The sequence below is a fragment of the Henningerozyma blattae genome, chromosome 7 (genome assembly GCF_000315915.1).
Source record: "Henningerozyma blattae CBS 6284 chromosome 7, complete genome".
Classification (NCBI taxonomy): domain Eukaryota; kingdom Fungi; phylum Ascomycota; class Saccharomycetes; order Saccharomycetales; family Saccharomycetaceae; genus Henningerozyma; species Henningerozyma blattae.
Window position 1 is genome coordinate 832,595 of NC_020191.1, and position 23,186 is coordinate 855,780.

Here is a 23,186-nt window from a genome sequence, read left to right on the forward strand (position 1 = left end):
ATGGGGTTGTTTATTTCGTGTGTTTTCATTTTAAATTTTAGAATTCGCGTTTAAATTTAAGCAACAATTACTGTTTTGGCGTCAATAATAAAACATTAAATAGTGATGAATCCAAGCATATCCAAAAAAATTACATACAGTAGATATTCCAAGCACAGATAGCCATATATCTTACCCATACTTCATGTCAAGAGTAACGTTTCCTATTTTAGATACAGCAACGTTAGCAAATGACCTTCAGATCTGTGATTTTAATATAGCAACCGTTGAAAACCTTTCAAAACCAACGACTGAGTTTATTTACATTTTACTTAGCCAAATTATTGCCACTTATAGCAATATTTCTTTAGAATCTATACTAAAGAAGTTACAAAAAAGATCACATTCATCTAGTGCACCTAATTCTCTGTTACTACCATTACAAAATGATTCATCATCAATTGATCATTCAAAAATACTGATTCTAAATCAGCTATGTTCATCTTTTTTTAAAGAGATAGGCGTTAGTAACTTCAATTTAATGAATATATATAGGCCCAATACTGAAACTACAAATATATTATTAAGTGCAGTTGTGAATTTTGCCAAATTTAGACAGGAAAAGACCAATAATACTAATACACGATTATTCCTAGTAAATTTGGATAATCAAATATCTGATCTTCAAGCAAATATTGACACTTTCATATTGAATGTTGAAAAGATTCAATTGTATAAAAATAATCAAAATGAATTATTGGAAAAAGCGAACTTGAATGAATTGGAACAGGCAAGCTCAAACGAGCTAGATAACAATAAAAATGATGATGATAATATAACTAAAAATAACAAAGCTAATACTAATTCAAACTTTGATATTGATGTGGATTTAAATAAATTGATAAAATCATTTGAACTAAATATATCTACCTTTGTAGAATTAAATAAATTGGAAGAAATTAATTTAAAACAACTACGAGAAGTTCAAGAAAAAGTAACTACAGAATATAGCAAATATAAAACAGAAAAGAAAATATTCTTAAATGATTTGACTAATTTATCTAACTATTTAATTGATTTAACTTCACAAAGGGATAAAATGGCAAAAAATTTAAATATCAATAAAGCAGATTTGGTAAATAATATTGAAGATTTAAACTCCCAGTTAAGTTTAAAATCAAACGATAATGAGAAGCTAATTTTAAAATTAAATAATTTTAAGACAACTATTCAAACTTTACAGACGTTTATTTCCGAACTATACGATATTTTAGGCATAAATTTTATGGAATTATCAAATTCTCATGAAAAAGATTTGCGTCTCACTGAAACAAAATCTCAACTTCAGAAGAGATCAAATAAAATTGAAGAATCTTTTAGAATAGTTATCGACAAACAATTAAATATATTAGAAGAACAAGTAACTGAAATGAGAAGCGATTTAAGATTACTAAATGAAAAAAATAGACTTGAAAAAAGTAAGAATAATGAAATAACTAATAATTTAAATAGAAAATTCAAAACAGAAATACATTTAGAACAACAAAATTTAGATAACTATATTACTAATGAAATTGAAAATTTTAAGAAGAAAAATATAATTGACCAAATAGATAAAATTAAACATGATTTTGAAATGGAATCCAAAATGATAGAAGAACGATATTCAGATTTGATTTCAAATGCCACTATTTACCTTAATAATATATCTTCCAGAATTAATGATACACAAAATAATTAGCTTTTCGTTAGTTATCTGAATACTTTAAATCTATCTAAAATTTATCTACCTATCTTTTATAATCATCTTATAAATTGAATAGTAAGCCCAATACTCTCCTCTCGATATAGCTTTTTCTCTCATTAAAGTTTGAAACTAAAAGCAATTAATATTCAAGCGTAAAGCCATATATATTCTTCTCATATTAGTTTTGTTTAAGTTGAAACACTATTAATATACCTAAATATGATTATAAAATTAATGTATTTATAATTACATAGCATTATCTATCAAGAACAGAAACAACTATTCTACATTAATTAGTGTTTTAATTCCTTTTTTTGGTATTAATTTTGTGAATGTTTCTCAGAGTTCTTTATATTTTATTACTTAATGCTTAACTAGCTTATTTTATTTCTTAAGAGAATATTATACGTATGTTACAAACTGCCCAGTGCATTCACCCTTTTCTCGAAAATGTCATACACTCCCACATTTTCTTCCACACATTCAAAATCAGTTTCCTTGAGTTTTTCCCATTTTAAATGTGGTATATCCCAGTTACATTTCTTGGTAATGTAAGCAACAACGTCGTCACATAGCCCTAATAGACTTAAATCAAATTCCGCGTGTTTGACAGGGTCTTTGTTGATTAATACTTGGGGGACATGTGCCGGAACCATATTTACAATTTCTGACACAGGAGCAACTTTTAAACTAGTACCAATACAAATCAAAAGATCACATTTGGAAATATCTTCTCTAATTGTCTTATGGAATTTTGATGGTAATGATTCACCAAAAAATGTGATATAGGTTTTAGGACACCATATGATTTTGGAATATTCCCCAGTGCTTGTTGAGGTTGGTACTGTGGGGTAGCAGATAAATGAGAAGAGGAAGAATTTGATCGCTTTTGACTTGTTTCTAAGTTTATTTGATCTGATTGATTTGCATTCTCACCAGTGTCTAAATTTATTGTTGGATAAAACTCTTTTCTCTTTTGATAACAATAAGGACACAAAGGTAATTCAACATTTCTTATATTTTGGAATATTTTCTCACCTGGTAGTTGCCAGTGGCATGTAATACAAGAAGCAGTTGCAAAAGAACCATGGCACTGAACCAACTTATCAGGATTAATACCTGCATAAGATTCTAAATTATCGATGTTTTGAGTGTAATTTCTTAAAAGTTTATTTTTATCCTGCAACATTTTAATAAAACTATGTAATGGTGAGTACATATTTTCTGGTGGCAATACCATGTGGGCAATATTGTAAAATACAGAAGGGTTTTGAACGAAAATATCATAATTAAAAACATCTTGAGGATCATCAAGTCCTAAGTATCGAATTTTTGAATAAAAACCTTCTGAAGATCTAAAATCAGGAATTCCCAGAGAGGTAGATACACCTGCACCAGTTAAAACTAAAATCTTATTAGCATTCTTCAACTTTTCAACAAAATCGTCAATTTTAGAAAATGATGATAATCTGATTCTTGTGCATAGAATTTTATTAATTGCCTTTTGTAAGTCTTTTATTAGACGTACTACATGCTTTTTCTCCAATGGGTCATCAATATTCTCAAGTGATATTTTTTTAGTTTGTGTGTTTTTCAAATGTTCACTATCAGACTCAACATGCTTATAAATTGCCGTCATTATCTCATTATCAGTAATTTCAAAGCCTAGTAATTTAATAATGAAATATATATATAATGAATTAAGATCTTCTGGTAAATATGAATCCAAAAATTTCGTTAAGCCATAGTACTTCAGATACATTCGGGCATTTAAGGAATCCTCTTTCGTAATTTCAGGAAAAATATATTTCCCTGTTTCAATGTTCTTTCCAATTTCGATTAATCCAACATCTTCATTTGGTGCTAAAACATCCCTCTCATTATTTTTATAATTTAGCTTGGCACTAAAACCAATGTCTTGTGATTCATTATTTTCTACATTAATTGAAGTGCTACTAGTACTGCCGTTCATATTTTTATTATTATTATTTGCTTCTCCTGATAATTTTAATTTTTTACCGGCAGGTTCTATTTCAGATCTGTCATTAGAACTGTGCATCCTTTCTGTTGTTTTAATAGCTTCGGCGTTAGTTGCGCCTTCAGCATAGTCTAAATTCCTTTTACTTGTTGAAACATCTGATATACTTGGAGATATCATTACAATAACTTTTGTTATTTGCTTTGTAATATTTCTGAAAAATGTTTTAGATTTTTGTTAATTACTCCCTCAAATTTAAGTTTTTTTATAACTAATAAATAGGATGCTAAATAAGATAGTAGACTAAAACAAAAACATTCAATATATTTATTAGATATTAAAATAACTCTAGTGTGTTTATAGGACTAGCGATTCTTTAAATGAGCGTGATCTATCTTTATTTCCTGAGGCTAGTTGGAAATATTCCTGGCGTTCAAAATGATTTAGTTATTTTTGAACTTTGTTTTGCACTATATAACATTAAATTTTCATTCATATTCGGTACGCGTCGTATTCAAAATTTAGCGTCAGTAAAATCCAACGAGCATATGGCAAATTACAATAGTACGAGTATTACTAATGTGCAAATATTGCTGTGTTCAGCCATAAACTAAAAAAATGTTACGTGACTACATAATGTTAAAGCTAGATTACCTGATTTTTCTTCTAAGAATAAAATAGTAAGCATGGCGTCTAAAATAGTAGGAATAAAAGCAAAATAATTTGAGATACTATATGGCAAATTTAGTTCTAAGAATTAGGTATGCAAGAGAAACAAAATTAAAATAGAAAAATATAAATTATTTTTGCATATCTTCTTCATGACCTTTGAATGAAAGCAAAGTTACTTCTTCTTCGTAGCCTGGAATATGAATGTAATTGATCCCTTGAGATTCCAAACTGGCTTTACTAGTATTATTCTTCACAAATGTATCGGGTTCAAGGACGCCTACAAACACGGAACCAATTGAGCCTTCTTGGTCTAGAATTCTTTGCGTGCATGGATCGTTACCACTTAGTCTAAAGGAGCATGGCTCCATAGTTGTGTACAAAACTGAGCCGGGAGGGACCTTTCGTTTGCCAACTTTGGCAAAATACTTTTCAAGTGCACATTGTTCAGCATGCGTATTTCCTTCAAGTTCTCTAGAGTACCCACATGAAATAACATCAGTTCCATTGACAATAAGCGCACCAACGCTGAATGCAGTAGTAGTTGGACCACACTTCTTGGCCTGTTCTATAGCTAGTTCCATATATTTTCGATGAGGGTCGATCGCCCATTCAGGAAATTCAGTACAGTAACTCCACTTCTTGGACCCAGTAGTTTCATCGATTTCAGTTGATTCATAGCGATAAGCATGTAACCATAAATCTAAGTCATTTGGGCCTGGATCAGAATATAGACCAACATCGCAAACGGAACACCTCTCATCGATTAATTTCTCACCTTCAGAATTTGGATGAATCCAACTCTTAGCGGATTCAGTCTTACCGATTGCATCTAGTTTGTTGATGATACTATCAAAATCAGCTTTGCCACCTTTGCCTAACTGTTCACCCCAAATATCTACGTTTGAATAAAGTGGATCATTAGCTATTGGATGTCCTAGATATTGCAGATGAACTCTGATCTGATGTGTTCTACCAGTTAATGGTTTACATTTAACAATGCTTGTTTGGCCATCATAACTAATTCTAGTAAAGATAGTCTTGGCATGTTTTGCATTTTCGTCTTGCATTGAACAAACCGCATTCAATGAAACCTTTGGTTGAACAGACCGAACTGGCATTTCAACAACTGTTTGTCCAATTGGAAATTCACCAACTACTCGGGCAATATACTCCTTTGATACTTCTCTTGTTTTTAATTGATCTCCCACTTCATCAGCACCTTTTGGTGTTTTAGCTAAAAACATTAATCCACTTGTTAATCTATCCAATCTATTGCAAGGGTGAACGATATAACCTAGTTGTTTTTCTAATATCTTAGTAATTGTGTTAAATCTAAATCTCCCTGTAGGGTGAACAGGAATGCCACTTGGCTTATCAATAACTAGGATGTCATCATCTTCATAAATAGTTTTAATAGATCTTGAAGTGACAGCTGGCTCATGGCGATGTAGAGCATGTGTAATCATATCACCGTTCCTAATTACACTATCTAGATTAGCAGGAACGCCATTTAGATTGACAGACCCGGCCGCAATTGTCTTTCTATAGTAATTTTCTTCGCGATCTCTAAATTCTTCGGTGAAGACGTCAACTAGCTTACGATCCCTCCATCTTAATTTGCAAAACGTTTTATAAGTGAAATAATATGGTTCAATTTTTCTTAAAGGTCCATTGATTGTAACTTCATAATCAGGGTCTGCTTGTTTTTGTCTATTCGATGTATCTACTACTCTTACTCGAAACCCAACTTTATCGCGTAATTCTTTAGAAGTCTTCTTCTTTTTCAAGGTTTTGTTCTTGTTTTTGACTTTTTGAACTTCTTTAGCACGTCTGATATCTTGTTGTAATTGAATATCGAATTCACTTAAACTTGAAGTTGATTCATTTTCAGTAGTAATAAGTGAATTATCTGAATTTTGCATTCTAAATAAATTCTTTCGAAGCTTCGGGTGATATCTAGTCAAATATCTAAAAACAGTCAGCATATCATTATTACGTAATTCCTCTACTTGATAAACTTGCTATATAATTTATTGTATAAAAAATGTAGTGGAATTTTTTTTTTCAAACCGAGAAGATCCGAATAAATCTCATCAATCCTGAGAATAAAACTAGTCACAGAAATTAAGAATGTAGAAACTCTGACTCAAAGCTAGTTCTTGGTTATATATTATATTTCAACCTTATCATAGTACCAGTATCTATAAGAGGTATTTAAGGTTGTGAAAATATTTTTGAAAACCTTTTTTACAAATGAATTAAGCTGGATATTGTAGAATTTTATGTAAAATTATGAAAATTACTTGAAAAATAGAATAACAAATAATGTCTATACAAATAAAAAATAAAAAAATAATATAAAAGTTCATAAAATAATGGAAAGGCAGTCATGAGTCGTATATCAAGTAAAGAAAGCAATGAAATAATAATGATAATAATAATGATGATAATAATAATAATAATAATACATGTTAACTCTATTGATTGAGAGATCTAAATCGACAATAAAAAATAGGGATACATTGTTCTTCTCAATTAGCAGATTTTATGGTCAAATAAGAAGAAAAAAAGCAGTACGAAATAAAAAAAAATAGCAAATAAAACAGAATGAAATAATGCAAAATAATAGGAGAAAAAATACAGTAAAATATGTGAAATGAATTAATCAATTAAGATCAAAAAATGAAAGCAATAATAAAAGCCAATGAACGGGAGCAAAATATGAAATGAAAATAAAAGGAAAAAAAGAGAGGCTGGCATATTATTCCGCAGCTGCTGGACAATGAAGAAAATTGAAACGCTTATTGTAAAAACTAATAATACTTGTAATAATAATATTTTACGATGCATGACATGAAGCTGATACCAGTTAGTCTTCATGTTGTTCGTTTAAAAAAGCTAGCATATCCATTGGTTCGTCAAATATTTCAAAGTTAGACGTATGTGGTTTACTATTAGGCGATCTAGCATTGTGAATTGCTAAAGATTCATTTGGAGACATGGATAGCACTTGAGATTTATCAGAATCTGGTGCATTCAGTTCTGAGAGTGATGAGAAGTGGGCAGTTACATTGAAAGGCGTTGTAGTGGCTGTATGATCTTCAATATCATTCAAAGAAAGATCTGACTTAATATGATTTGCAAGTTCGGCTATCTCATAATCTGCTTCAGAGCCTGGAGTTGTTGATTCGGGGGCCTGTGAAATTTCTTCATCCAAATTCGTGAACTCGAGACCATTATTTAATGCAAAATCTAAGCCTGGGAGAACAAAGGATGCTTGATCATCTTCAATACGAAGCTGTCTATCTAACTCATCCAAATCAACACCTCCAAACATGGGAAAAGCATGTAGGCATCTAAAATAAAACGGGACTTCCTCCTCATAATCATTTTCATATGAATAATCCCATTCTAAGTTCAAATCATTATTAGGAGCATTAATTGTAGTACTATCTGAAGGAAATGAATTGTTTCTTTGTGATTCCGAAATATTTGTTTCAAAATTTTTGGAATCCTCGTTAGCATCTTTTAACGCATAATAGTTATCCCAATATTGTTTATCAGCACAATTATCTTGAAAATTAAAGTTTAAGTGAAACAGTCCTTTGAAGAATCTATAAATGTACCAACACATCCTTTTCCATTTCTGAGGTTGATTATGCCAGCAATATTGCTTTCTACATCTACCACGATAATACCACCCATGCTTACCATACTTAGTATGATAAATTTCTCTAATTATCGATTCCCCCAACTCACCTTTTAATCTATATGTTTTCATTAACTCTTTGGTTTCAATTATTCTCCAATTGCATTTCCATGGTTTCTCTCTTAATAGAAATACCAATGAGTCTACGAATCCATTAAAGGGTAATACTAAGCATGAAAGATATGACAACCAAATAACAGGGCCCTGCGATATTTCTCTTCTATATTGTGTAATATCTAGTACTAATGGAAAAATCCATAGGATAAGATAAGAAATCGGATAAATAAAAATATATCTGGTTCTTCTTCTAATTTCAGATCTACGTTTTTTCATTCTTAGATACATTTGTCTTTGAAAGGAATGCTTTACATTTGTGACAGTGTCTAGTCTAGTACGATTTGAAGGGAAAGTTGTAATTGTGGTGGAATTCGAAGCAGTATTTTGATGTCTAAACCTCCGTAATCTAGAACTTTTATTGCTACGTGGCTGTTCTCTTTTGGAGGAAAGGGATTGGTGAGTTTGAATTGGTTGTAGAGTAACAATTTGACTATGACCATTATGTATGGGAACAGTATTGACTTTAAATGACTCATTAGGACATTCAGTATCATTATGTGCATTTTGGGATCGAGAAGCATGTGAGTGCCTAGTTGATGAAAAATGAGCATTATCTGGGTGGCATATATTTGTTGCAAGTGTAGTCGAATTTATACCGGATAAATGTTTGTTAACTGCAGGATTGTTAGATGGTCGTAGAATAGACTGAGGATAGGACTTAGAATGTTTTATATTGTTTCTAGTAACCAAATCTGATGACTCTGTCATAGGATATGAATCAGGGTTAGAAGAATGAACATGAGAATCAGAATACATAGGAATAGCCATATTAAATGGAATATTTGTACCTCTTCTAGAAGAAACCCTTGCGGTAGATGGAATTACCAGTTGATAGTCGTCTGATAGTATGTCCGAAGGGCTAAGCTCATTAGGATTTATTCTTGAACTTTGGGAAGAACGATTACTATATTCTAAGCTTCCGGATACACGACCTTCAAATGGTTCATCATTATATGCAGACGTTAACGGCATATCCTCTTGTCCAGATGAGATAGAGGGATAAACTCTTTGATGAGAGTCGGAAATAGAATAAGATTGCGTGTTTTGATGTGAGCGTGAACGATAATTAGTGTTCAATTCTGATAGAGCTACTTGATTATTGCTAAATGTGCCTATCCATTCTTCTTCATCTGAACTTACACTAATGGCATCGTCGTCGTCGTCATCGTCGTCGTCATCCTTTCTTTCACTAAATTCAAATATTGAAAAAAAGAAACTCCATAAGCCTGTGATAATTGTAAGTACATATTTCAACCCTGAAAATCTACGGATTTGTTTAAAAATGATTTTCCCAGACTTTGTGATCATTGTACCTTTTTTGATATTACCATCATCATCAACATCATCATCAAAGTTATTTTCGATGTCATCATCGTTATTCCCGTTTCTTCTAGAGTCCATGGTTGAGGATGAGTGTCTAAATTTCCTTAATTCTCTTTTGATCATTTCTCCTTGTCTAGTAATGTAAATATAAATACTAGCATAAATAACACAAATAACCACAATCAGGATATATCTTGGACCCCAGCTTAAAAATAACTTATAATAAACTGGATCAGGCGGCAAGTAACACCACATACCTAATGGTTTATAACCACCTTTCCTAGCTTGATAAGGGTAATAATGATCAGAACCTTGAGCAATGACATGATTATATTTTTTTAATAAGGCAGTGTTATAGACATTAAAATCAATAAATGCTAGACTGGCCATTATCATGGGAATTAAAACAGATAGAGGCCAGATCACAAACCTATATCTGTATAGGCCACCTTCTAAATTATTAGTATGTTTATTTTTCCAACTCAAAGTGGGTCTAAAGATTAATAAAGCGAAATGGATAGCAAATACAGTAATAGCGATATCTGCACCTTCCACAGCCCAAGCAGTAAACCAACCTAATGTATTGTAGAATTCTGATACCACATAAATTGTATGTCTAGCGATAGCAGCAGCTGGGAAAATAATCAAAATCAAAGCTTTAAATAAGTCACAAATGATTAAATATAGAATTAAATCATGTCTAAAGAATTTTCTTCTTCTATCCATACTTGCGATGAGAAAAACTGCGATGGTACCTAAAAATAGAGATGCAGCAGCTGTAGAAATAGATAATCTTTGCAAGATTTTAGTTTGCTGAAGATCGAAATTTGCAAATAAGCCAGGCAGCCCAAGAGCCACATTAACCGCAGTGGTCTTTCTACCGATAGTTCTATCATATTCATTCATATTGACATTTATTTGATTATGAATCTGTGGGATATTTGTTATAACATTAGAACTGTTAGCCACAATCAAGGGGAAGGCTATATTTTTAGCTGAAGTATTATTAATTTTATTAAATGTTTCATTAGAAATGTTGCCTGGAACAGCAGCGGATAATAATGTTTGAAGCCATTTGTAAGCAATATTTGTACTACTATTCATGTACAGTGGGCAGAAGTTGTATATTAAGAAGTCAGTTAACTGATTGAAGAAGCAGCTAATAATAAATAAGATTCAAGTGTGGGATGGAATTATACGATATGGGAAGTAGATTAAACGAAAATTTGGATAAATAAATCGGGATGCCAATATTCTTGGAATATATTAACATATATGGACAATCACAGAGAGAGAAAATAAATTTAAATAAAAATAGAAAAAAAATAATAATAATAAAGTAAATCGTTGCTTTGATATCTCTTCTGGAATGTGCTTCACGTTATCTTTAGTTTCGTGCGATAGCAACAAAAATATATATAACGGAGAATGGAACAGACAGATTTGGGGTAGCAACACAACGAAAATAATCTGCTTCAACTATGAGTGAGTAACAGAGTAGGAACAGTCACTCTAATGGTATTAAGCCAAATATATGGAATATCTCAGCCAGATATACTACAACGTTGGGAATTATCTAGTTTTGTCCAAGTCAGTGCACCAGTTTCTATCTCTAAAGATCGCTTAAAAGTACTTCTATGATAGATATGTAATTTTGATACCAGTATGTGAAAAATGAGGTATAAATATAAAATTACTAATGCTTCAACGGGGAAATTGTATAATAGAACAACCGACCAAACTTGATGCAAAATGATAAGTACTTGAACTTTTATTTTTGTTTTTATTTTTTCCACTAGGTAAATTCTTGGTCCGTATAGCATCGATATTTTTAAATAATGTGGAGGTAATTATATGATATATATATTTTTTTCGATTGTTGAAATTTTCTTGAAATTGTCTGGGCTGTATTTTCCACCTCAGATTCTGTTTCTGTTTCTGTTTCTGGATCGAGCTGCTAGCCAATTAAAGTGCTACCATATTCGGAGAAAAAACCGAGAGAAGATCCGTGGAGGATCTAAAGAGGGAAAATACATTAGGGAGGTTTTGGGGCAATGCATACAGGTGTCAAAAGCAAATTAGTCTAATATAAAAGCTTTATTACATATTGCTTTTTGTGCAAATGGCAGGCACATATCCAAGTCCACGGTTAATAGATTATATGTTTTGAGTAACTGGCGACAAGCATAGACTGACTCTCTACTTACAAAATTAATAAATATCGTAATTTATCTAATTAAAGCGTGAATCAGACGATGTAAACTACTAACGGTTAGCAGAGCGGATGTGCATGTTCCTGTAAGGAGTAACAAACAATGAAGATAATATTTTTAAGTTATGTAGCTCATAGAGTATAGAACGTAGAGCGTAGGGCTGGGTGCGTATATTGTAGAGTTTAGGTTTAGAATTCGGAGCATTCAGAAGTTAGGTTTTGCCTTGATAAAAGTAATTCACTTATACAAGATAGATAAGTATATTTCGTCGGAATTTGAAGAGATGCAAGACTAACCTTTCTAAATATTATCGTACAGAATCTCTTAACCTGTAGTTATTTTCAAACTCCGTTATTTAAAAATACGTTTTGGACTACATTTGTCAAGCTATTAAAGGTATGGCGATGTAGTAATTCACAATACTTTTTTATTGAATATCTAGGTCAGTATTGATCGTAAACGAAATTTGCCGATGTGTAAACTACATGGTAGAACGTTTCCCCTCAATATATTGATGGGTATTTATCTCCAATTTAGAAAGTAAATAAAGTATTTCTTTTGTTTAGGAAATAAACCATAAGTTTTTTTATTATTTTTTCTAAACAGAAATTTCGATTAATTCCTCAATGCTATTATTTTTCTTTGTAGAAAGCAGACTGTTAAATCAATATTATTAACATTAATTTAAGTTTTTATAGTGACATTATATTGCGGTATTTCTTTTTTGAGCAGGCATCGGCTCTCGGCTCTTTCTATTGCCGCTTTAGAATATTCTAGTTCTTTGGACTTTGTTTCGGAACTTTTTGATTTTCCAACACGAGATGAGATTTGAAAGCCGAACTAGATATAGAATGAAAAAAGGATAAAAGAGGAAAAAAAATACTCCAAGTCAGCCCTCAATAGCTTTTCACTTTGACCTTGGGTTGTTGGGTAACCCTAGAATGGTCGCGAAATTTTATTTTTAATACGCGTCAATTGAAGGTATTAAAATAATGTAAATCTTATGTAGATCAAAGAGGTAAAAATATGTAAACAAGTTTTTACATTTCTCTCCCTTCAGATCAGGTAATCTTAGCATGGATAGTTGCAAGTGATAATATCATACCTAAAACTGTATATTTAATAGTGCAACTCCTTCCATGAATTTACCGAAATATGAGAACAAACCGTTTAAACCACCTAGAAGAATAGATTCTTCCAGACCTTCTTCAGAAGGCTCGATTCGATCATCATCATCATCAGCAGCAGCAGCAACACATAGCATACAGTCAAAAGGTTATAGCCTTAAAAGGCCAAGTACAATATCGCCTTTAAGTTCTCTTTCGCAGATTAATAAAAAATCAAAGGTCAATAATAATGATATTTGCACTACTCATGAGACGAAAGGTCTCAATATAGATACGATTGTCTATATGATGATGTATAGAAAGCCAAGTTCGAAAAAAAAAAAGTTTAGGACAGGTGATGGGTTTGCTAAATATATATCTATGTCCAAAAGATTATCGTTCTATTCCGACGCAGGGAAATTCTTGGGAAGTTTGCCAATATCCTTAGACATGGTTAATTGTGACTCAATTTATAAGACTGGCTCTTGGGAGTATCAGTTAGACTATAAAATCGAAGATAGCTCCGAACTACAATCCACTATAGACTTGATTAATAAGAAAAAAATTACTCCATCACCGTCTGCCAAGAAAAGTTCCTTCTCAAATAATCGTAACCTATCATCATCCCCTACTCCAGTTTCAAAATCAATTGCACTACCAACATCAACTGCAACTGCAACTGCAACTGCAACTGCAACAATGGCAGAGCTGAATAAGGATAACACATTAATACCTATCTCAAATCTCTTCCATTCAGGTAATTTATCATCAAAATTTGTTCCGGTGATGAAGAAGGCAGATATCTACACAGATTCGAAAGCCATAACCAATTCAAAGCCCTCCAAAACTTCTTCAAGTATTGGGGTGGCTCCAAAGAGAACCTATTTACCACTATTTGATATATCAAAAATGAAAAATCCAATAATAATGAATAAACTAAGGACAACCCCGATTGATGTCATCATCGATCCATTACTAGGTAATCTCCTGAGACCTCATCAAGTGGAAGCTGTTAAATTCATGTATGATTGTATAATGGGGTTTGAAAGGAAAATTATAAAAGAACACTCTTCACAAATATCAACTAATCATCATAAACCACAAATCTTAAATAAAGATTCAGATATATCAGGTGGTTGTCTATTAGCTGATGAAATGGGGCTGGGTAAAACATTATCTACTATAACATTAATTTGGACTCTTTTAAAACAAACTCCTTTCCCTTGGTTATCACCCTGTACACAAGCAGGTGTTCCATCTCAAGGTCTCCTTAAGAAGGTTTTAATTGCGTGCCCTGTCACACTTATTCAAAATTGGAAAAACGAATTTAAAAAATGGTTATCGTTAAACAGAATTGGTATATTAACTTTAAATGCTAATAACACTGCTGCTAAAGATAGAACTGATGTAAGAAATTTCCTTCGTGTTGGAAGAACTTATCATGTTTTAATTATTGGGTATGAAAAATTAATTAACGTTGCAGATGAGCTTATAGATGATTCAAATAATCATCCTCATAAGATTGATTTATTGGTATGTGATGAAGGCCATCGTTTGAAAAATAATAATTCCAAAATCTTAAATACTTTAAAAAATTTAAATATCGAAAAAAAAATCTTACTTACAGGAACACCAATTCAAAATGATTTAGTAGAGTTTTTTACAATTATAGATTTTCTAAATCCAAGTATATTTGGATCATTTCAAAGTTTTAAAAAAAGATTCATAACTCCAATAACAAGAGCAAGAGATATGTCAAATTCTGGAAATTTTGCAGTAATTGAAAAAGGTGAAGCAAGATCTCAAGAATTGATTGAAATAACACAAAAGTTTATCCTAAGGAGAACAAATGATATCTTAACGAGATACTTGCCGCCAAGAACTGATTTAATTTTATTCTGTAAACCATCACAATCTCAACTGGGGATATTTCGCAGCATTCTAACTCAATCATCGTGTGACTTTAGCAGTGCTAATTTCAATTCATCTTTAGAACTAATCACATTATTGAAAAAAGTTTGTAATTCTCCTAGTTTATTAACATCGGATTCGTTTTATAATTCAAAAATAAAATCTCAACAAGCAAATGTATCTCTCAATTCTTATGAAAATAAAACTAACGAATCTGGAAAACTTCGAGTATTGATGGAACTTCTGAAAAAGATTCAATCTGTGACTGATGGGAAAGAAAAAGTTGTAATAGTATCTAACTACACTCAAACGTTGGATATAATTCAAAATCTATTATCCTCTGCAAGTATGTCATTTGTTAGGTTGGATGGTTCCACTCCCAGTAAGCAAAGGGATGCTATCGTCAAAGAATTTAATAAAATCCCATCTATATTTGCATTCCTATTAAGTGCAAAATCAGGAGGGGTTGGTTTGAACTTAATTGGTGCATCAAGATTGGTGCTATTTGATAATGATTGGAATCCATCAATTGATCTACAAGCAATGTCAAGGATACATAGAGATGGTCAAAAAAAACCTTGTTATATATATAGGTTAGTAACCACAGGATGTATTGATGAAAAGATTCTTCAAAGACAATTAATGAAGAATAATCTAAGTAAGAAATTCTTAGGAGATTCCTCAAAGGAAAATAGAGACTCAGTAAAAGATGACTTATTTTTAAAATCAGATTTGAAGAACTTATTTACAGTTTTGACAAACACACCGAGCAATACTCATGATTTAATATGCTCTTGTGAAGGTTTAGGTGACGAAATACAATATTCTGATGAGGATGATAGTGATATTTCCAGAGATATTTCTTTAGAATACCAGTCTAGTTCGCCTTGGATTACTGGGCTTCAAGCTCAGAAGTTCATTGAAAATAAAGATTATAATTCATCTCGAAATACATCGACATCTATTAAAAAATGTTTATTAGGCTATAGGCATATTAATCCGCATAATACTAGAGACGTTTTTGATGAGGTTCTTTCCCAAACATTGCCAAACCTGAAAGCAGATTTAACTTTTGCTTTCATTAAGCCAGGAGAGGATGCGGAGCCGATAATTCTTTCTTCGAAGTAGATTAAATCTGATATAACGTTTCTATTCATTTTTGGGATGTAAATTCATAAGAAAGTGTCAAAATTAATCTATGTAGAAGTTAGAAAAATACAAGTATTATATATGTAACTATCTATCTATTGTAAAATGCGTGTTAAATTAAATAATTTATTTATTGAGGTTCATTTTCTTTAAACGAGCCTCAGCGGCTCTGGCTCTTTGTTCTCTCATTAGTCTTTCTTCTTTGATCTTCAGATAAGGAGTTTAGGTTTTGTTCCTGAGTAATTGTAGCAATTCCTAAAGTATTACCTTTACCTCTTTTGGATTCTAACTCGTGCTCCCTCTGTTTCTTTAAAGATTTAAGTTCTTCTTCAATGGCAGATGTTACCTCAGCATCTTTTTCTTTTTCTTCTTTTTTAACTAATTCCTCAACAGCTTCACGAGACAAAGGTTCTCCAATATGAGATTCTTCCCAGCTGGTATAGTCTTCACCTAAATTATATCTTGCAATTTGGAAAGCCCTTTGGGTAGTAATTGATTTAGTTAAATCATAAGGAGGCTTCCCGCTCAAATTTTTAATGCAGGGATCAGCTTTCATATTTGATAATAATATGTTAACCATTTGTTTGATATTATTTTGAGAAGCATAGTGTAGCATGGTTGGAGTATTAGCATATAATGACTCTGGTTTTAATATAAAATTAATATCAATTTTATTTTTTTTCATGTACGATATTAATAAAGGGGCCCTTGCCTTTTTTACCAAATTTATTAAATTTACAGTATGCTCGCACCCAGGGTCAAGAGTTTCTTTTGTCTCTTTTTTTGGTTTATTTTGTTGAGTAGATTTTTTCAATAAATCAGTATTTTCTCTAACTTCAATTGGCTTTGGCTTATTTAAAATCTTTAAATAAGTTAGTTCGCACCAAGCTCTTTTAAGTTCACCCACAGTAGGTCTGGAAGTAGTGAAAGGGAACGATTTTAATCTGTCATCATCTTTCTGAAAAAAACCACTTTCTGTAAAGATTCTTCTATCCTGAGAACTACGAGCTCTGATAAAAATATTATCACACTTTTCTAAATAAGGCTTCCATTCCACTAATAGGTTAGATATATCTGCCTTTAAAGCAGCTTCATTATATCTACGTAAAGTAGAACCCGCAGAGTTTGCTTTACCCTTAGCATTATCCATAGCAGATTGGGAGCCACCTTGCTTTCTTCTCGTTGTATATCTATGAAAGGTTTTGTGTTCAATAAATCTTACAGCCTGTTCTTGTAATGAAATGTCATGCTTTCTAATATTACCTTTAATGTTAGCCCTTTGATGAGATGCAATTGCACCTGCAAAATGGCCACCTCCTACCATAAACAATGCAGAAATTGAGGTTGTCTGATCAATGGAAGTATTCCAGTCAATAAGTTCTTGCATAGGTTTCAAAAGGGATTGTTTTGAAAATAAATTTTTATAAATGCCAAAATATTGGCCGTCTGATATCTGGTTGGATTTAAAATAAATTTCTGCAGATCTTGTATTTAAGTGACTAATTGGCACATCAGTTTCTGAATTATAATTATGTGTAAAGGGTTGACTGCCAAATTCATCGTCTGAATCTGTTTCTAAATTGGGTGTATTAGTAATAGTATTATTTTTTGTGACTATATCAACATCATCTTCAATCGAATTATCTTCATCAGAACTAGAAGAATCGTCCTCGTGTGCTGATTGATTATTTTTCTTTTCAGTAATTACATGAAAATTTTCTAAGGAAATGGGTAATGATCCCTTTAGAGTTTTTTTTAGATTATAGGTATGAAAATCGGATTTAAAATGGGTTCTTTCATCATCCAATTTTTCAAATGATACTTGGCAAGCTGAACAGTTTAGACTTGTAGAGACTTGCTTATTTTTCAATTGTTGTAAATCTTTTTCAGATATAGTTGATGATGTCGTGAGATCCTCTATTGATTTAGGAAGTTCTGCCTCATTTAGTAATCCATCAAAAGCCACTAATTTCAAAGAATTCAAGATTTTCTCATCTAAATCATAAACATATAACCTATTTTTATCTAATTTAGTCTGTGTACTCATATTTAAAATTGTATTGTAGTATGAGATAGATATGATGAACTAATCAGTAATGTTATGGATCTAAAGGTTTAAATTTTGTGTTTTCTAGATCAGCAATTTGGCAAATTTTCTTAAAGAGGCACTAAAAGTTTACAATGAAAAATACCGAAAATATATCCTCTACGAGAAACGTTCAGAAAAGTGCGGAGTATTGATAACTCGAATGTAATGAGAAAGATACTAGAGCCCAATTATCACAATGAATCGACTAAGTCCATATTATTTACAATATAATTATATGGTGCTATATTGAGATATATATTACAAATGTAAGTTCTCATTCTCTGGATCCAATACGATGACATTCTTGTAGGAAGAATTTAATCTTTTCAGTATCCATGCCAGGATGGGTACCATGACCGAAGTTTACAATGTAATTTTGTTTACCACCTCCAAATGCAGTAATCATATATTCCGTCTTTTGAGTAATAATTTCATCTGAACCGTAGATAACCCCTGGATCAAGATTACCTTGCAAAACAACTCTATTGTTATTAATCTTGACAGCCTCTTTTGGGTCCCAAGACCAATCTAATGAGACTACATTATAGCCTGCATCGCATAACTTATCAAGAGCATACCAAGAATTTTTTGCAAAGACAACAATTGGAACTGTTTCTTTAATGCCTAATTCCTTTAATCTTAATGGTACCTTTTTAGCAATTTGTTTCAAATAAGGTAATGAGAATTCATTAAAATCCATAGAGGATAATTCACCACCCCAACTTTCAAAAACCTGTAAAATTTGAGCACCCGCTACCACTTGTTGTGATAAGAATTCTACGGCAACATCAGTAATCTTTTGTAACAATTTATGGCTAACTTCTGGATATTTGTTCAGCCATTCTTTGGCATAATTAAATAATCTTGAACCACCACCTTCAGTCATGTAAACCAATAAAGTCCATGGAGCACCACAAAATCCAAATAATGGAACATCTCCATTTAATTTCTTTCTTGTAAGAGTAATAGAATCAAAAGCCCACCCTAATTCTGTAAACAAGTCTACCTTATAATCCAGAACTTTCTGAGCATCTTCTATAGTTCTGATTGGATTTGGAAAATTTGGGCCCTTGCCATCAATTAGCTGAACCTCCATTCCTAAAGCTTGTGGAATGACCAATATATCGCTGAAGATAATTGCTGCATCCAAAAGACCCTTGTATCTTCTAACTGGTTGAATAGTGATCTCAGAAGCAACTTCAGCATCACGGCAAGTTTCAAAAAAGTCGCGTCCAGCTTTAACTTCGTGATATTCAGGTAAATAACGACCAGCTTGGCGCATTATCCAGCAGGGAGGCCTCTCTACCTTCTCTCCTTTGGCAGCTCTTAGAATTAAATCATTTTTCATGGGAGCGAACTCCTTATGTGTTTCAATTGAAGGTTTACCCATAGTTAAAGTTATTCTAATAGATTCTAGATTAGTTTAGGAGCGATACAGGTTCTCACCGATGTTTGCCTTCTCATTGAGCTAGCTAAATACCTAACCCTTCTACTTTCATACTGTCTCGCAATTAAATACCCTCGAACCATTGACTGGCCAGTAAATTGCTTCGTAAAACGGATATTTAGACCGAACGGAGTTTTCTCAGTTGGTGTTCGAATCCTGTAGGAGGTACTGTTTAGGAGAATAAGAACTTGTTTAGCTTTAAGATAATATTAAAATAGCTCATGTAGCTTACGTGTATAACTAATTCAGGGTTTTAAATCCACTATTTTATACACATATGGCCTTAATTCTTCACTGTGTATCACTTTGTCTTGTTTCGGAGAATGCTATATAGACGGTATAATGGAAAATCTAAGATTCGATGCTTAGTCGTTTTTTTTTCTTTATCAACTTGTTTATACGGTTAAAAACGTAAACAAAGGTGCCAAGAAATAGTTCCTATAAACTAACTAGCCATTTATAACGGGAAGGTTAAACAGCCCATTTTTCAATTGTCAATTGGCTTTTTTTTATACAATTGAAGGAAAGTAACTAGAAGAGTATTTGGAGAATAAAAGGTTCTGTAAATCTTTGGACAAGCTAAACAATAAATTTTAATAGAAGCAAAAAATATAGGAATAAAGTAGAATAAAGAAAAATAAGTATTCCAAATAGAGATGGTGTCCAAGTTTTTAAGATCTATCTTCCGGTTTAGAAAAACCAACATTAGCATCTTTCTTCTGGTCACATATGCATGTATAGGTTTAATATATATCTATGACCATACCCGATATAAAATTACTTTACCAAACCCACTATTAGAGCCTGAATTGAATTCATTAATGGAATCGGCGTGGTTAGATCTTCAAAATGTTACTTCTACTTTTCATCCTTACGGTTCAAGAGATAACGATAGAGTTCATGATTATTTAAAATTCAGAATTCAACAGATAGTATCCACTAATAACGGTACTAAGAGAAATTCTTTTGTAGAAGTATCAGATGACTATTCAAATAATTTAACGCTCTTGTTTAAACAGCAAGATACGTTTAACGCAACCTCTACTAAGTCAAGAGTCATATATTTCGAATCTTCAAATTTGCTAGTCAAGTTGCAAGGTAAAAATAATTCTTTACCTGGGTTATTAATATCAGCACATTTTGATGCAGTGCCAACATCATTAGGTGCTACTGATGACGGAATTGGTATTGTATCAATGTTATCTATCTTGCAAAATTTAATGAATCAAAATAGGCAACCAGAAAGAACAATTATCTTTAATTTTAATAATAATGAAGAATTTGGATTATTAGGTGCATCTGCCTTCTTTAATCATGAATGGTCGAATATAGTTTCATATGTTTTAAATTTAGAAGGTGCGGGTGCAGGTGGTAGAGCTGTATTACTAAGAACATCAGATACGTCTACTGCAAATATTTACAAAGATTCAGTTCTTAGCCAGCCTTTTGGTAACTCGATGTATCAAGAAGGCTTTTACAAAAGATATATTAGAAGTGAAACTGATTTTAAAGTTTATCAAGAAAATGGTTTAAAAGGTTGGGATATTGCTTTTTATAGGCCAAGGGATTATTATCACACTATTAGAGATTCTGTTCAGTATACCTGTAAGCATTCCTTATGGAATATGCTACACACTACGTTACAAATTACTAATTATATGTCAAATAAGGCTACTATCTTAGAATCCTCAGAACCTACAAGTATCGATACTTCTCCAGCTATTTATTTTGATATAGCAGGTCTAGGTTTCGTCGTCATAAGTGCTAAAACTTTGTTTACAATCAATTGTTTCCTATTAGTAATTTGCCCCCTAATAACATTTTCACTTCATGCTATTTCCAAGACAAGAAATACTTGGAAAATGAATAATTTCACAATCTGGTTAAGATTTCCAATATCATTTGTTATTTCGACATTTACTACTTATTTGTTCACTTCTATAATAATGCATTTGAATAAATACGTTTTTTCAAGGGATTACTTGATTCCAATTTTTTTCACCAGTTCTTTATCAATTTTATTAAATTATCTTATTTTATCATTATTTGAATATGTTAATCCAATCCAAGATTTCAAATTAATTATATTTAGAGAAATTACAATGGTATCATGGCTTCTCTTACTGGCTATTACATTTAGATTGTATAAGTCAAGCTATAAAGATACTGGTGTTTACTCAATTACAATTTTATATTTCTTGATGTCTTTAGCAACCAATATTGGATATGTATCAATGGTTTTCAAGAATAATAGAAATAATATTGATGATCATTTTGAAGAAGAAATAGTCTCATACCCGCAAAGTGAAGTACAAAACAATAATCAATATGGTAGTGTAACTGACAATATGGTAGCTCCTCCTGCAAATGAAGAAACTGTAGAACATAACCTAAACAACACTACCATAACTATTGATAATGAAAATGATGACGATGAAAATCAAAGAATAATACATAGTGATAATGAGGATTTGGAACCACAAGAAGCAGCTCCATTATTGGCACCACATGGATCTCAACGTCAAGAAAGTCTGCATGATATGGATGCAAAATCGATAATCTCCAAATCTAAAAGAATCATGAAACAAAGTTTGAATTATGATTGGTTAATTCAATTCTTAATAGCAGTACCAATCTTAACATTTTTATTTTTTAATGTATTTGATCTAATCTTTGAAGCATTAAATCAAACTGTTCAAGATAACGGAAATGTGTACAAACTAATATTTTCTATGTTATTAATTGCTGGTATAATGATTAGTCTTCCAGTCTTGCCCTTTGCTTATAAATTAAATTTTTCGGTTGGAACTTCTTTATTCATAATTACAATTCTTTCATTTTCAATATCTTTATTCCAAAATTCCTTTAATATTGATCTCCCTTTGAAAGTTCGTTTTATTCAAACTGTCGATTTTTCTGACGAATCCACTGAACTTGAATATGGTAAGCCAATGGTTAATATCTTTGGCTTAGCTGGTGGATATATACTTCCTATGATTAATGATTTACCCAGTGTTAAGCAAAATGGATTACAACCTATTTGTGAAATTCAAGATACAGGTATGGAGCTATGTAAATATGAAGGTATGAAGCCAAATTTATTGGATTATATGCCTAATGAAGAAAGATCTGAAAAAGATGATAGTTATAGCAATTCTTTGGAAAATATAATGCAAATTGAAGTCTTAAAAAATAATAGAAATTCACCAGATAGATCACCTTATCAACCAATTGAAGCTGAATTAAAAATACATGTTAGAGAAAATAGAATGTGTACACTATACTTTAATAACTCGTCCTCTAGAAATTCTCCTGTGAATAAAGTTACTATTTTCCATGATAATTGGCATCCTAATGGTGATTCTGAAAGTTATACTTGGAGAAATGGTATAGATGAATTTCAATTGCATAAACTAGACTTCGAACAAGATTATTACCATATTGGGATCCAATGGTTACCAAGGGATCTATACGATTTCGATAGACGTATTTATGTTAAAGATGAGAGTACTAACCATTTAGGTATTTTCTTCCATTGCTATTGGGCAGAATACAATACCGGAACGATAATTAATGGAAAGAAATTACGAAAAATTCCAGCCTTAGACGAATTATTAGCATATGCACCATTAAATATGTCATTTACTAATAGAGAAAAGGGTTTGGTTCTAGTGAAAAATTATGTAGAATTATGATCTGGCTATATATGTTTATTTATCTTTCATATTTTTAACGAATTATATTGT

The 23,186-nt window shown here is 31.7% G+C and overlaps 8 protein-coding genes across 8 annotated transcripts; 3 read left to right on the plus strand and 5 right to left on the minus strand.

The window, feature by feature from the left end:
- Window positions 1-184: 184 nt before the first annotated feature.
- Window positions 185-1,720, plus strand: NUF2 (kinetochore-associated Ndc80 complex subunit NUF2; the record flags this gene model as incomplete). The annotated part of the gene is made up of 1 exon (XM_004181723.1): window positions 185-1,720. One exon carries the CDS (start codon window positions 185-187, stop codon window positions 1,718-1,720), a length of 1,536 nt encoding a protein of 511 aa, XP_004181771.1.
- Window positions 1,721-2,432: 712 nt separating this feature from the next.
- On the minus strand, window positions 2,433-3,884 carry TBLA0G03160 (uncharacterized protein; the record flags this gene model as incomplete). Its single annotated transcript, XM_004181724.1, has 1 exon — window positions 2,433-3,884. The coding sequence occupies one exon, from the start codon at window positions 3,882-3,884 to the stop codon at window positions 2,433-2,435; it is 1,452 nt and encodes a 483-aa protein (XP_004181772.1).
- A 620-nt stretch (window positions 3,885-4,504) lies between these two features.
- On the minus strand, window positions 4,505-6,361 carry RIB2 (bifunctional DRAP deaminase/tRNA pseudouridine synthase RIB2; the record flags this gene model as incomplete). The annotated part of the gene is made up of 1 exon (XM_004181725.1): window positions 4,505-6,361. One exon carries the CDS (start codon window positions 6,359-6,361, stop codon window positions 4,505-4,507), a length of 1,857 nt encoding a protein of 618 aa, XP_004181773.1.
- Window positions 6,362-7,245: 884 nt separating this feature from the next.
- TBLA0G03180 (G-protein coupled receptor) lies at window positions 7,246-10,629 on the minus strand (the record flags this gene model as incomplete). The annotated part of the gene is made up of 1 exon (XM_004181726.1): window positions 7,246-10,629. One exon carries the CDS (start codon window positions 10,627-10,629, stop codon window positions 7,246-7,248), a length of 3,384 nt encoding a protein of 1,127 aa, XP_004181774.1.
- A 2,248-nt stretch (window positions 10,630-12,877) lies between these two features.
- On the plus strand, window positions 12,878-15,883 carry RDH54 (DNA-dependent ATPase RDH54; the record flags this gene model as incomplete). The annotated part of the gene is made up of 1 exon (XM_004181727.1): window positions 12,878-15,883. One exon carries the CDS (start codon window positions 12,878-12,880, stop codon window positions 15,881-15,883), a length of 3,006 nt encoding a protein of 1,001 aa, XP_004181775.1.
- Window positions 15,884-16,064: 181 nt separating this feature from the next.
- VMS1 (Vms1p) lies at window positions 16,065-17,951 on the minus strand (the record flags this gene model as incomplete). Its single annotated transcript, XM_004181728.1, has 1 exon — window positions 16,065-17,951. One exon carries the CDS (start codon window positions 17,949-17,951, stop codon window positions 16,065-16,067), a length of 1,887 nt encoding a protein of 628 aa, XP_004181776.1.
- Window positions 17,952-18,267: 316 nt separating this feature from the next.
- On the minus strand, window positions 18,268-19,341 carry HEM12 (uroporphyrinogen decarboxylase HEM12; the record flags this gene model as incomplete). Its single annotated transcript, XM_004181729.1, has 1 exon — window positions 18,268-19,341. One exon carries the CDS (start codon window positions 19,339-19,341, stop codon window positions 18,268-18,270), a length of 1,074 nt encoding a protein of 357 aa, XP_004181777.1.
- Window positions 19,342-20,096: 755 nt separating this feature from the next.
- On the plus strand, window positions 20,097-23,135 carry PFF1 (Pff1p; the record flags this gene model as incomplete). Its single annotated transcript, XM_004181730.1, has 1 exon — window positions 20,097-23,135. One exon carries the CDS (start codon window positions 20,097-20,099, stop codon window positions 23,133-23,135), a length of 3,039 nt encoding a protein of 1,012 aa, XP_004181778.1.
- Window positions 23,136-23,186: the final 51 nt, after the last annotated feature.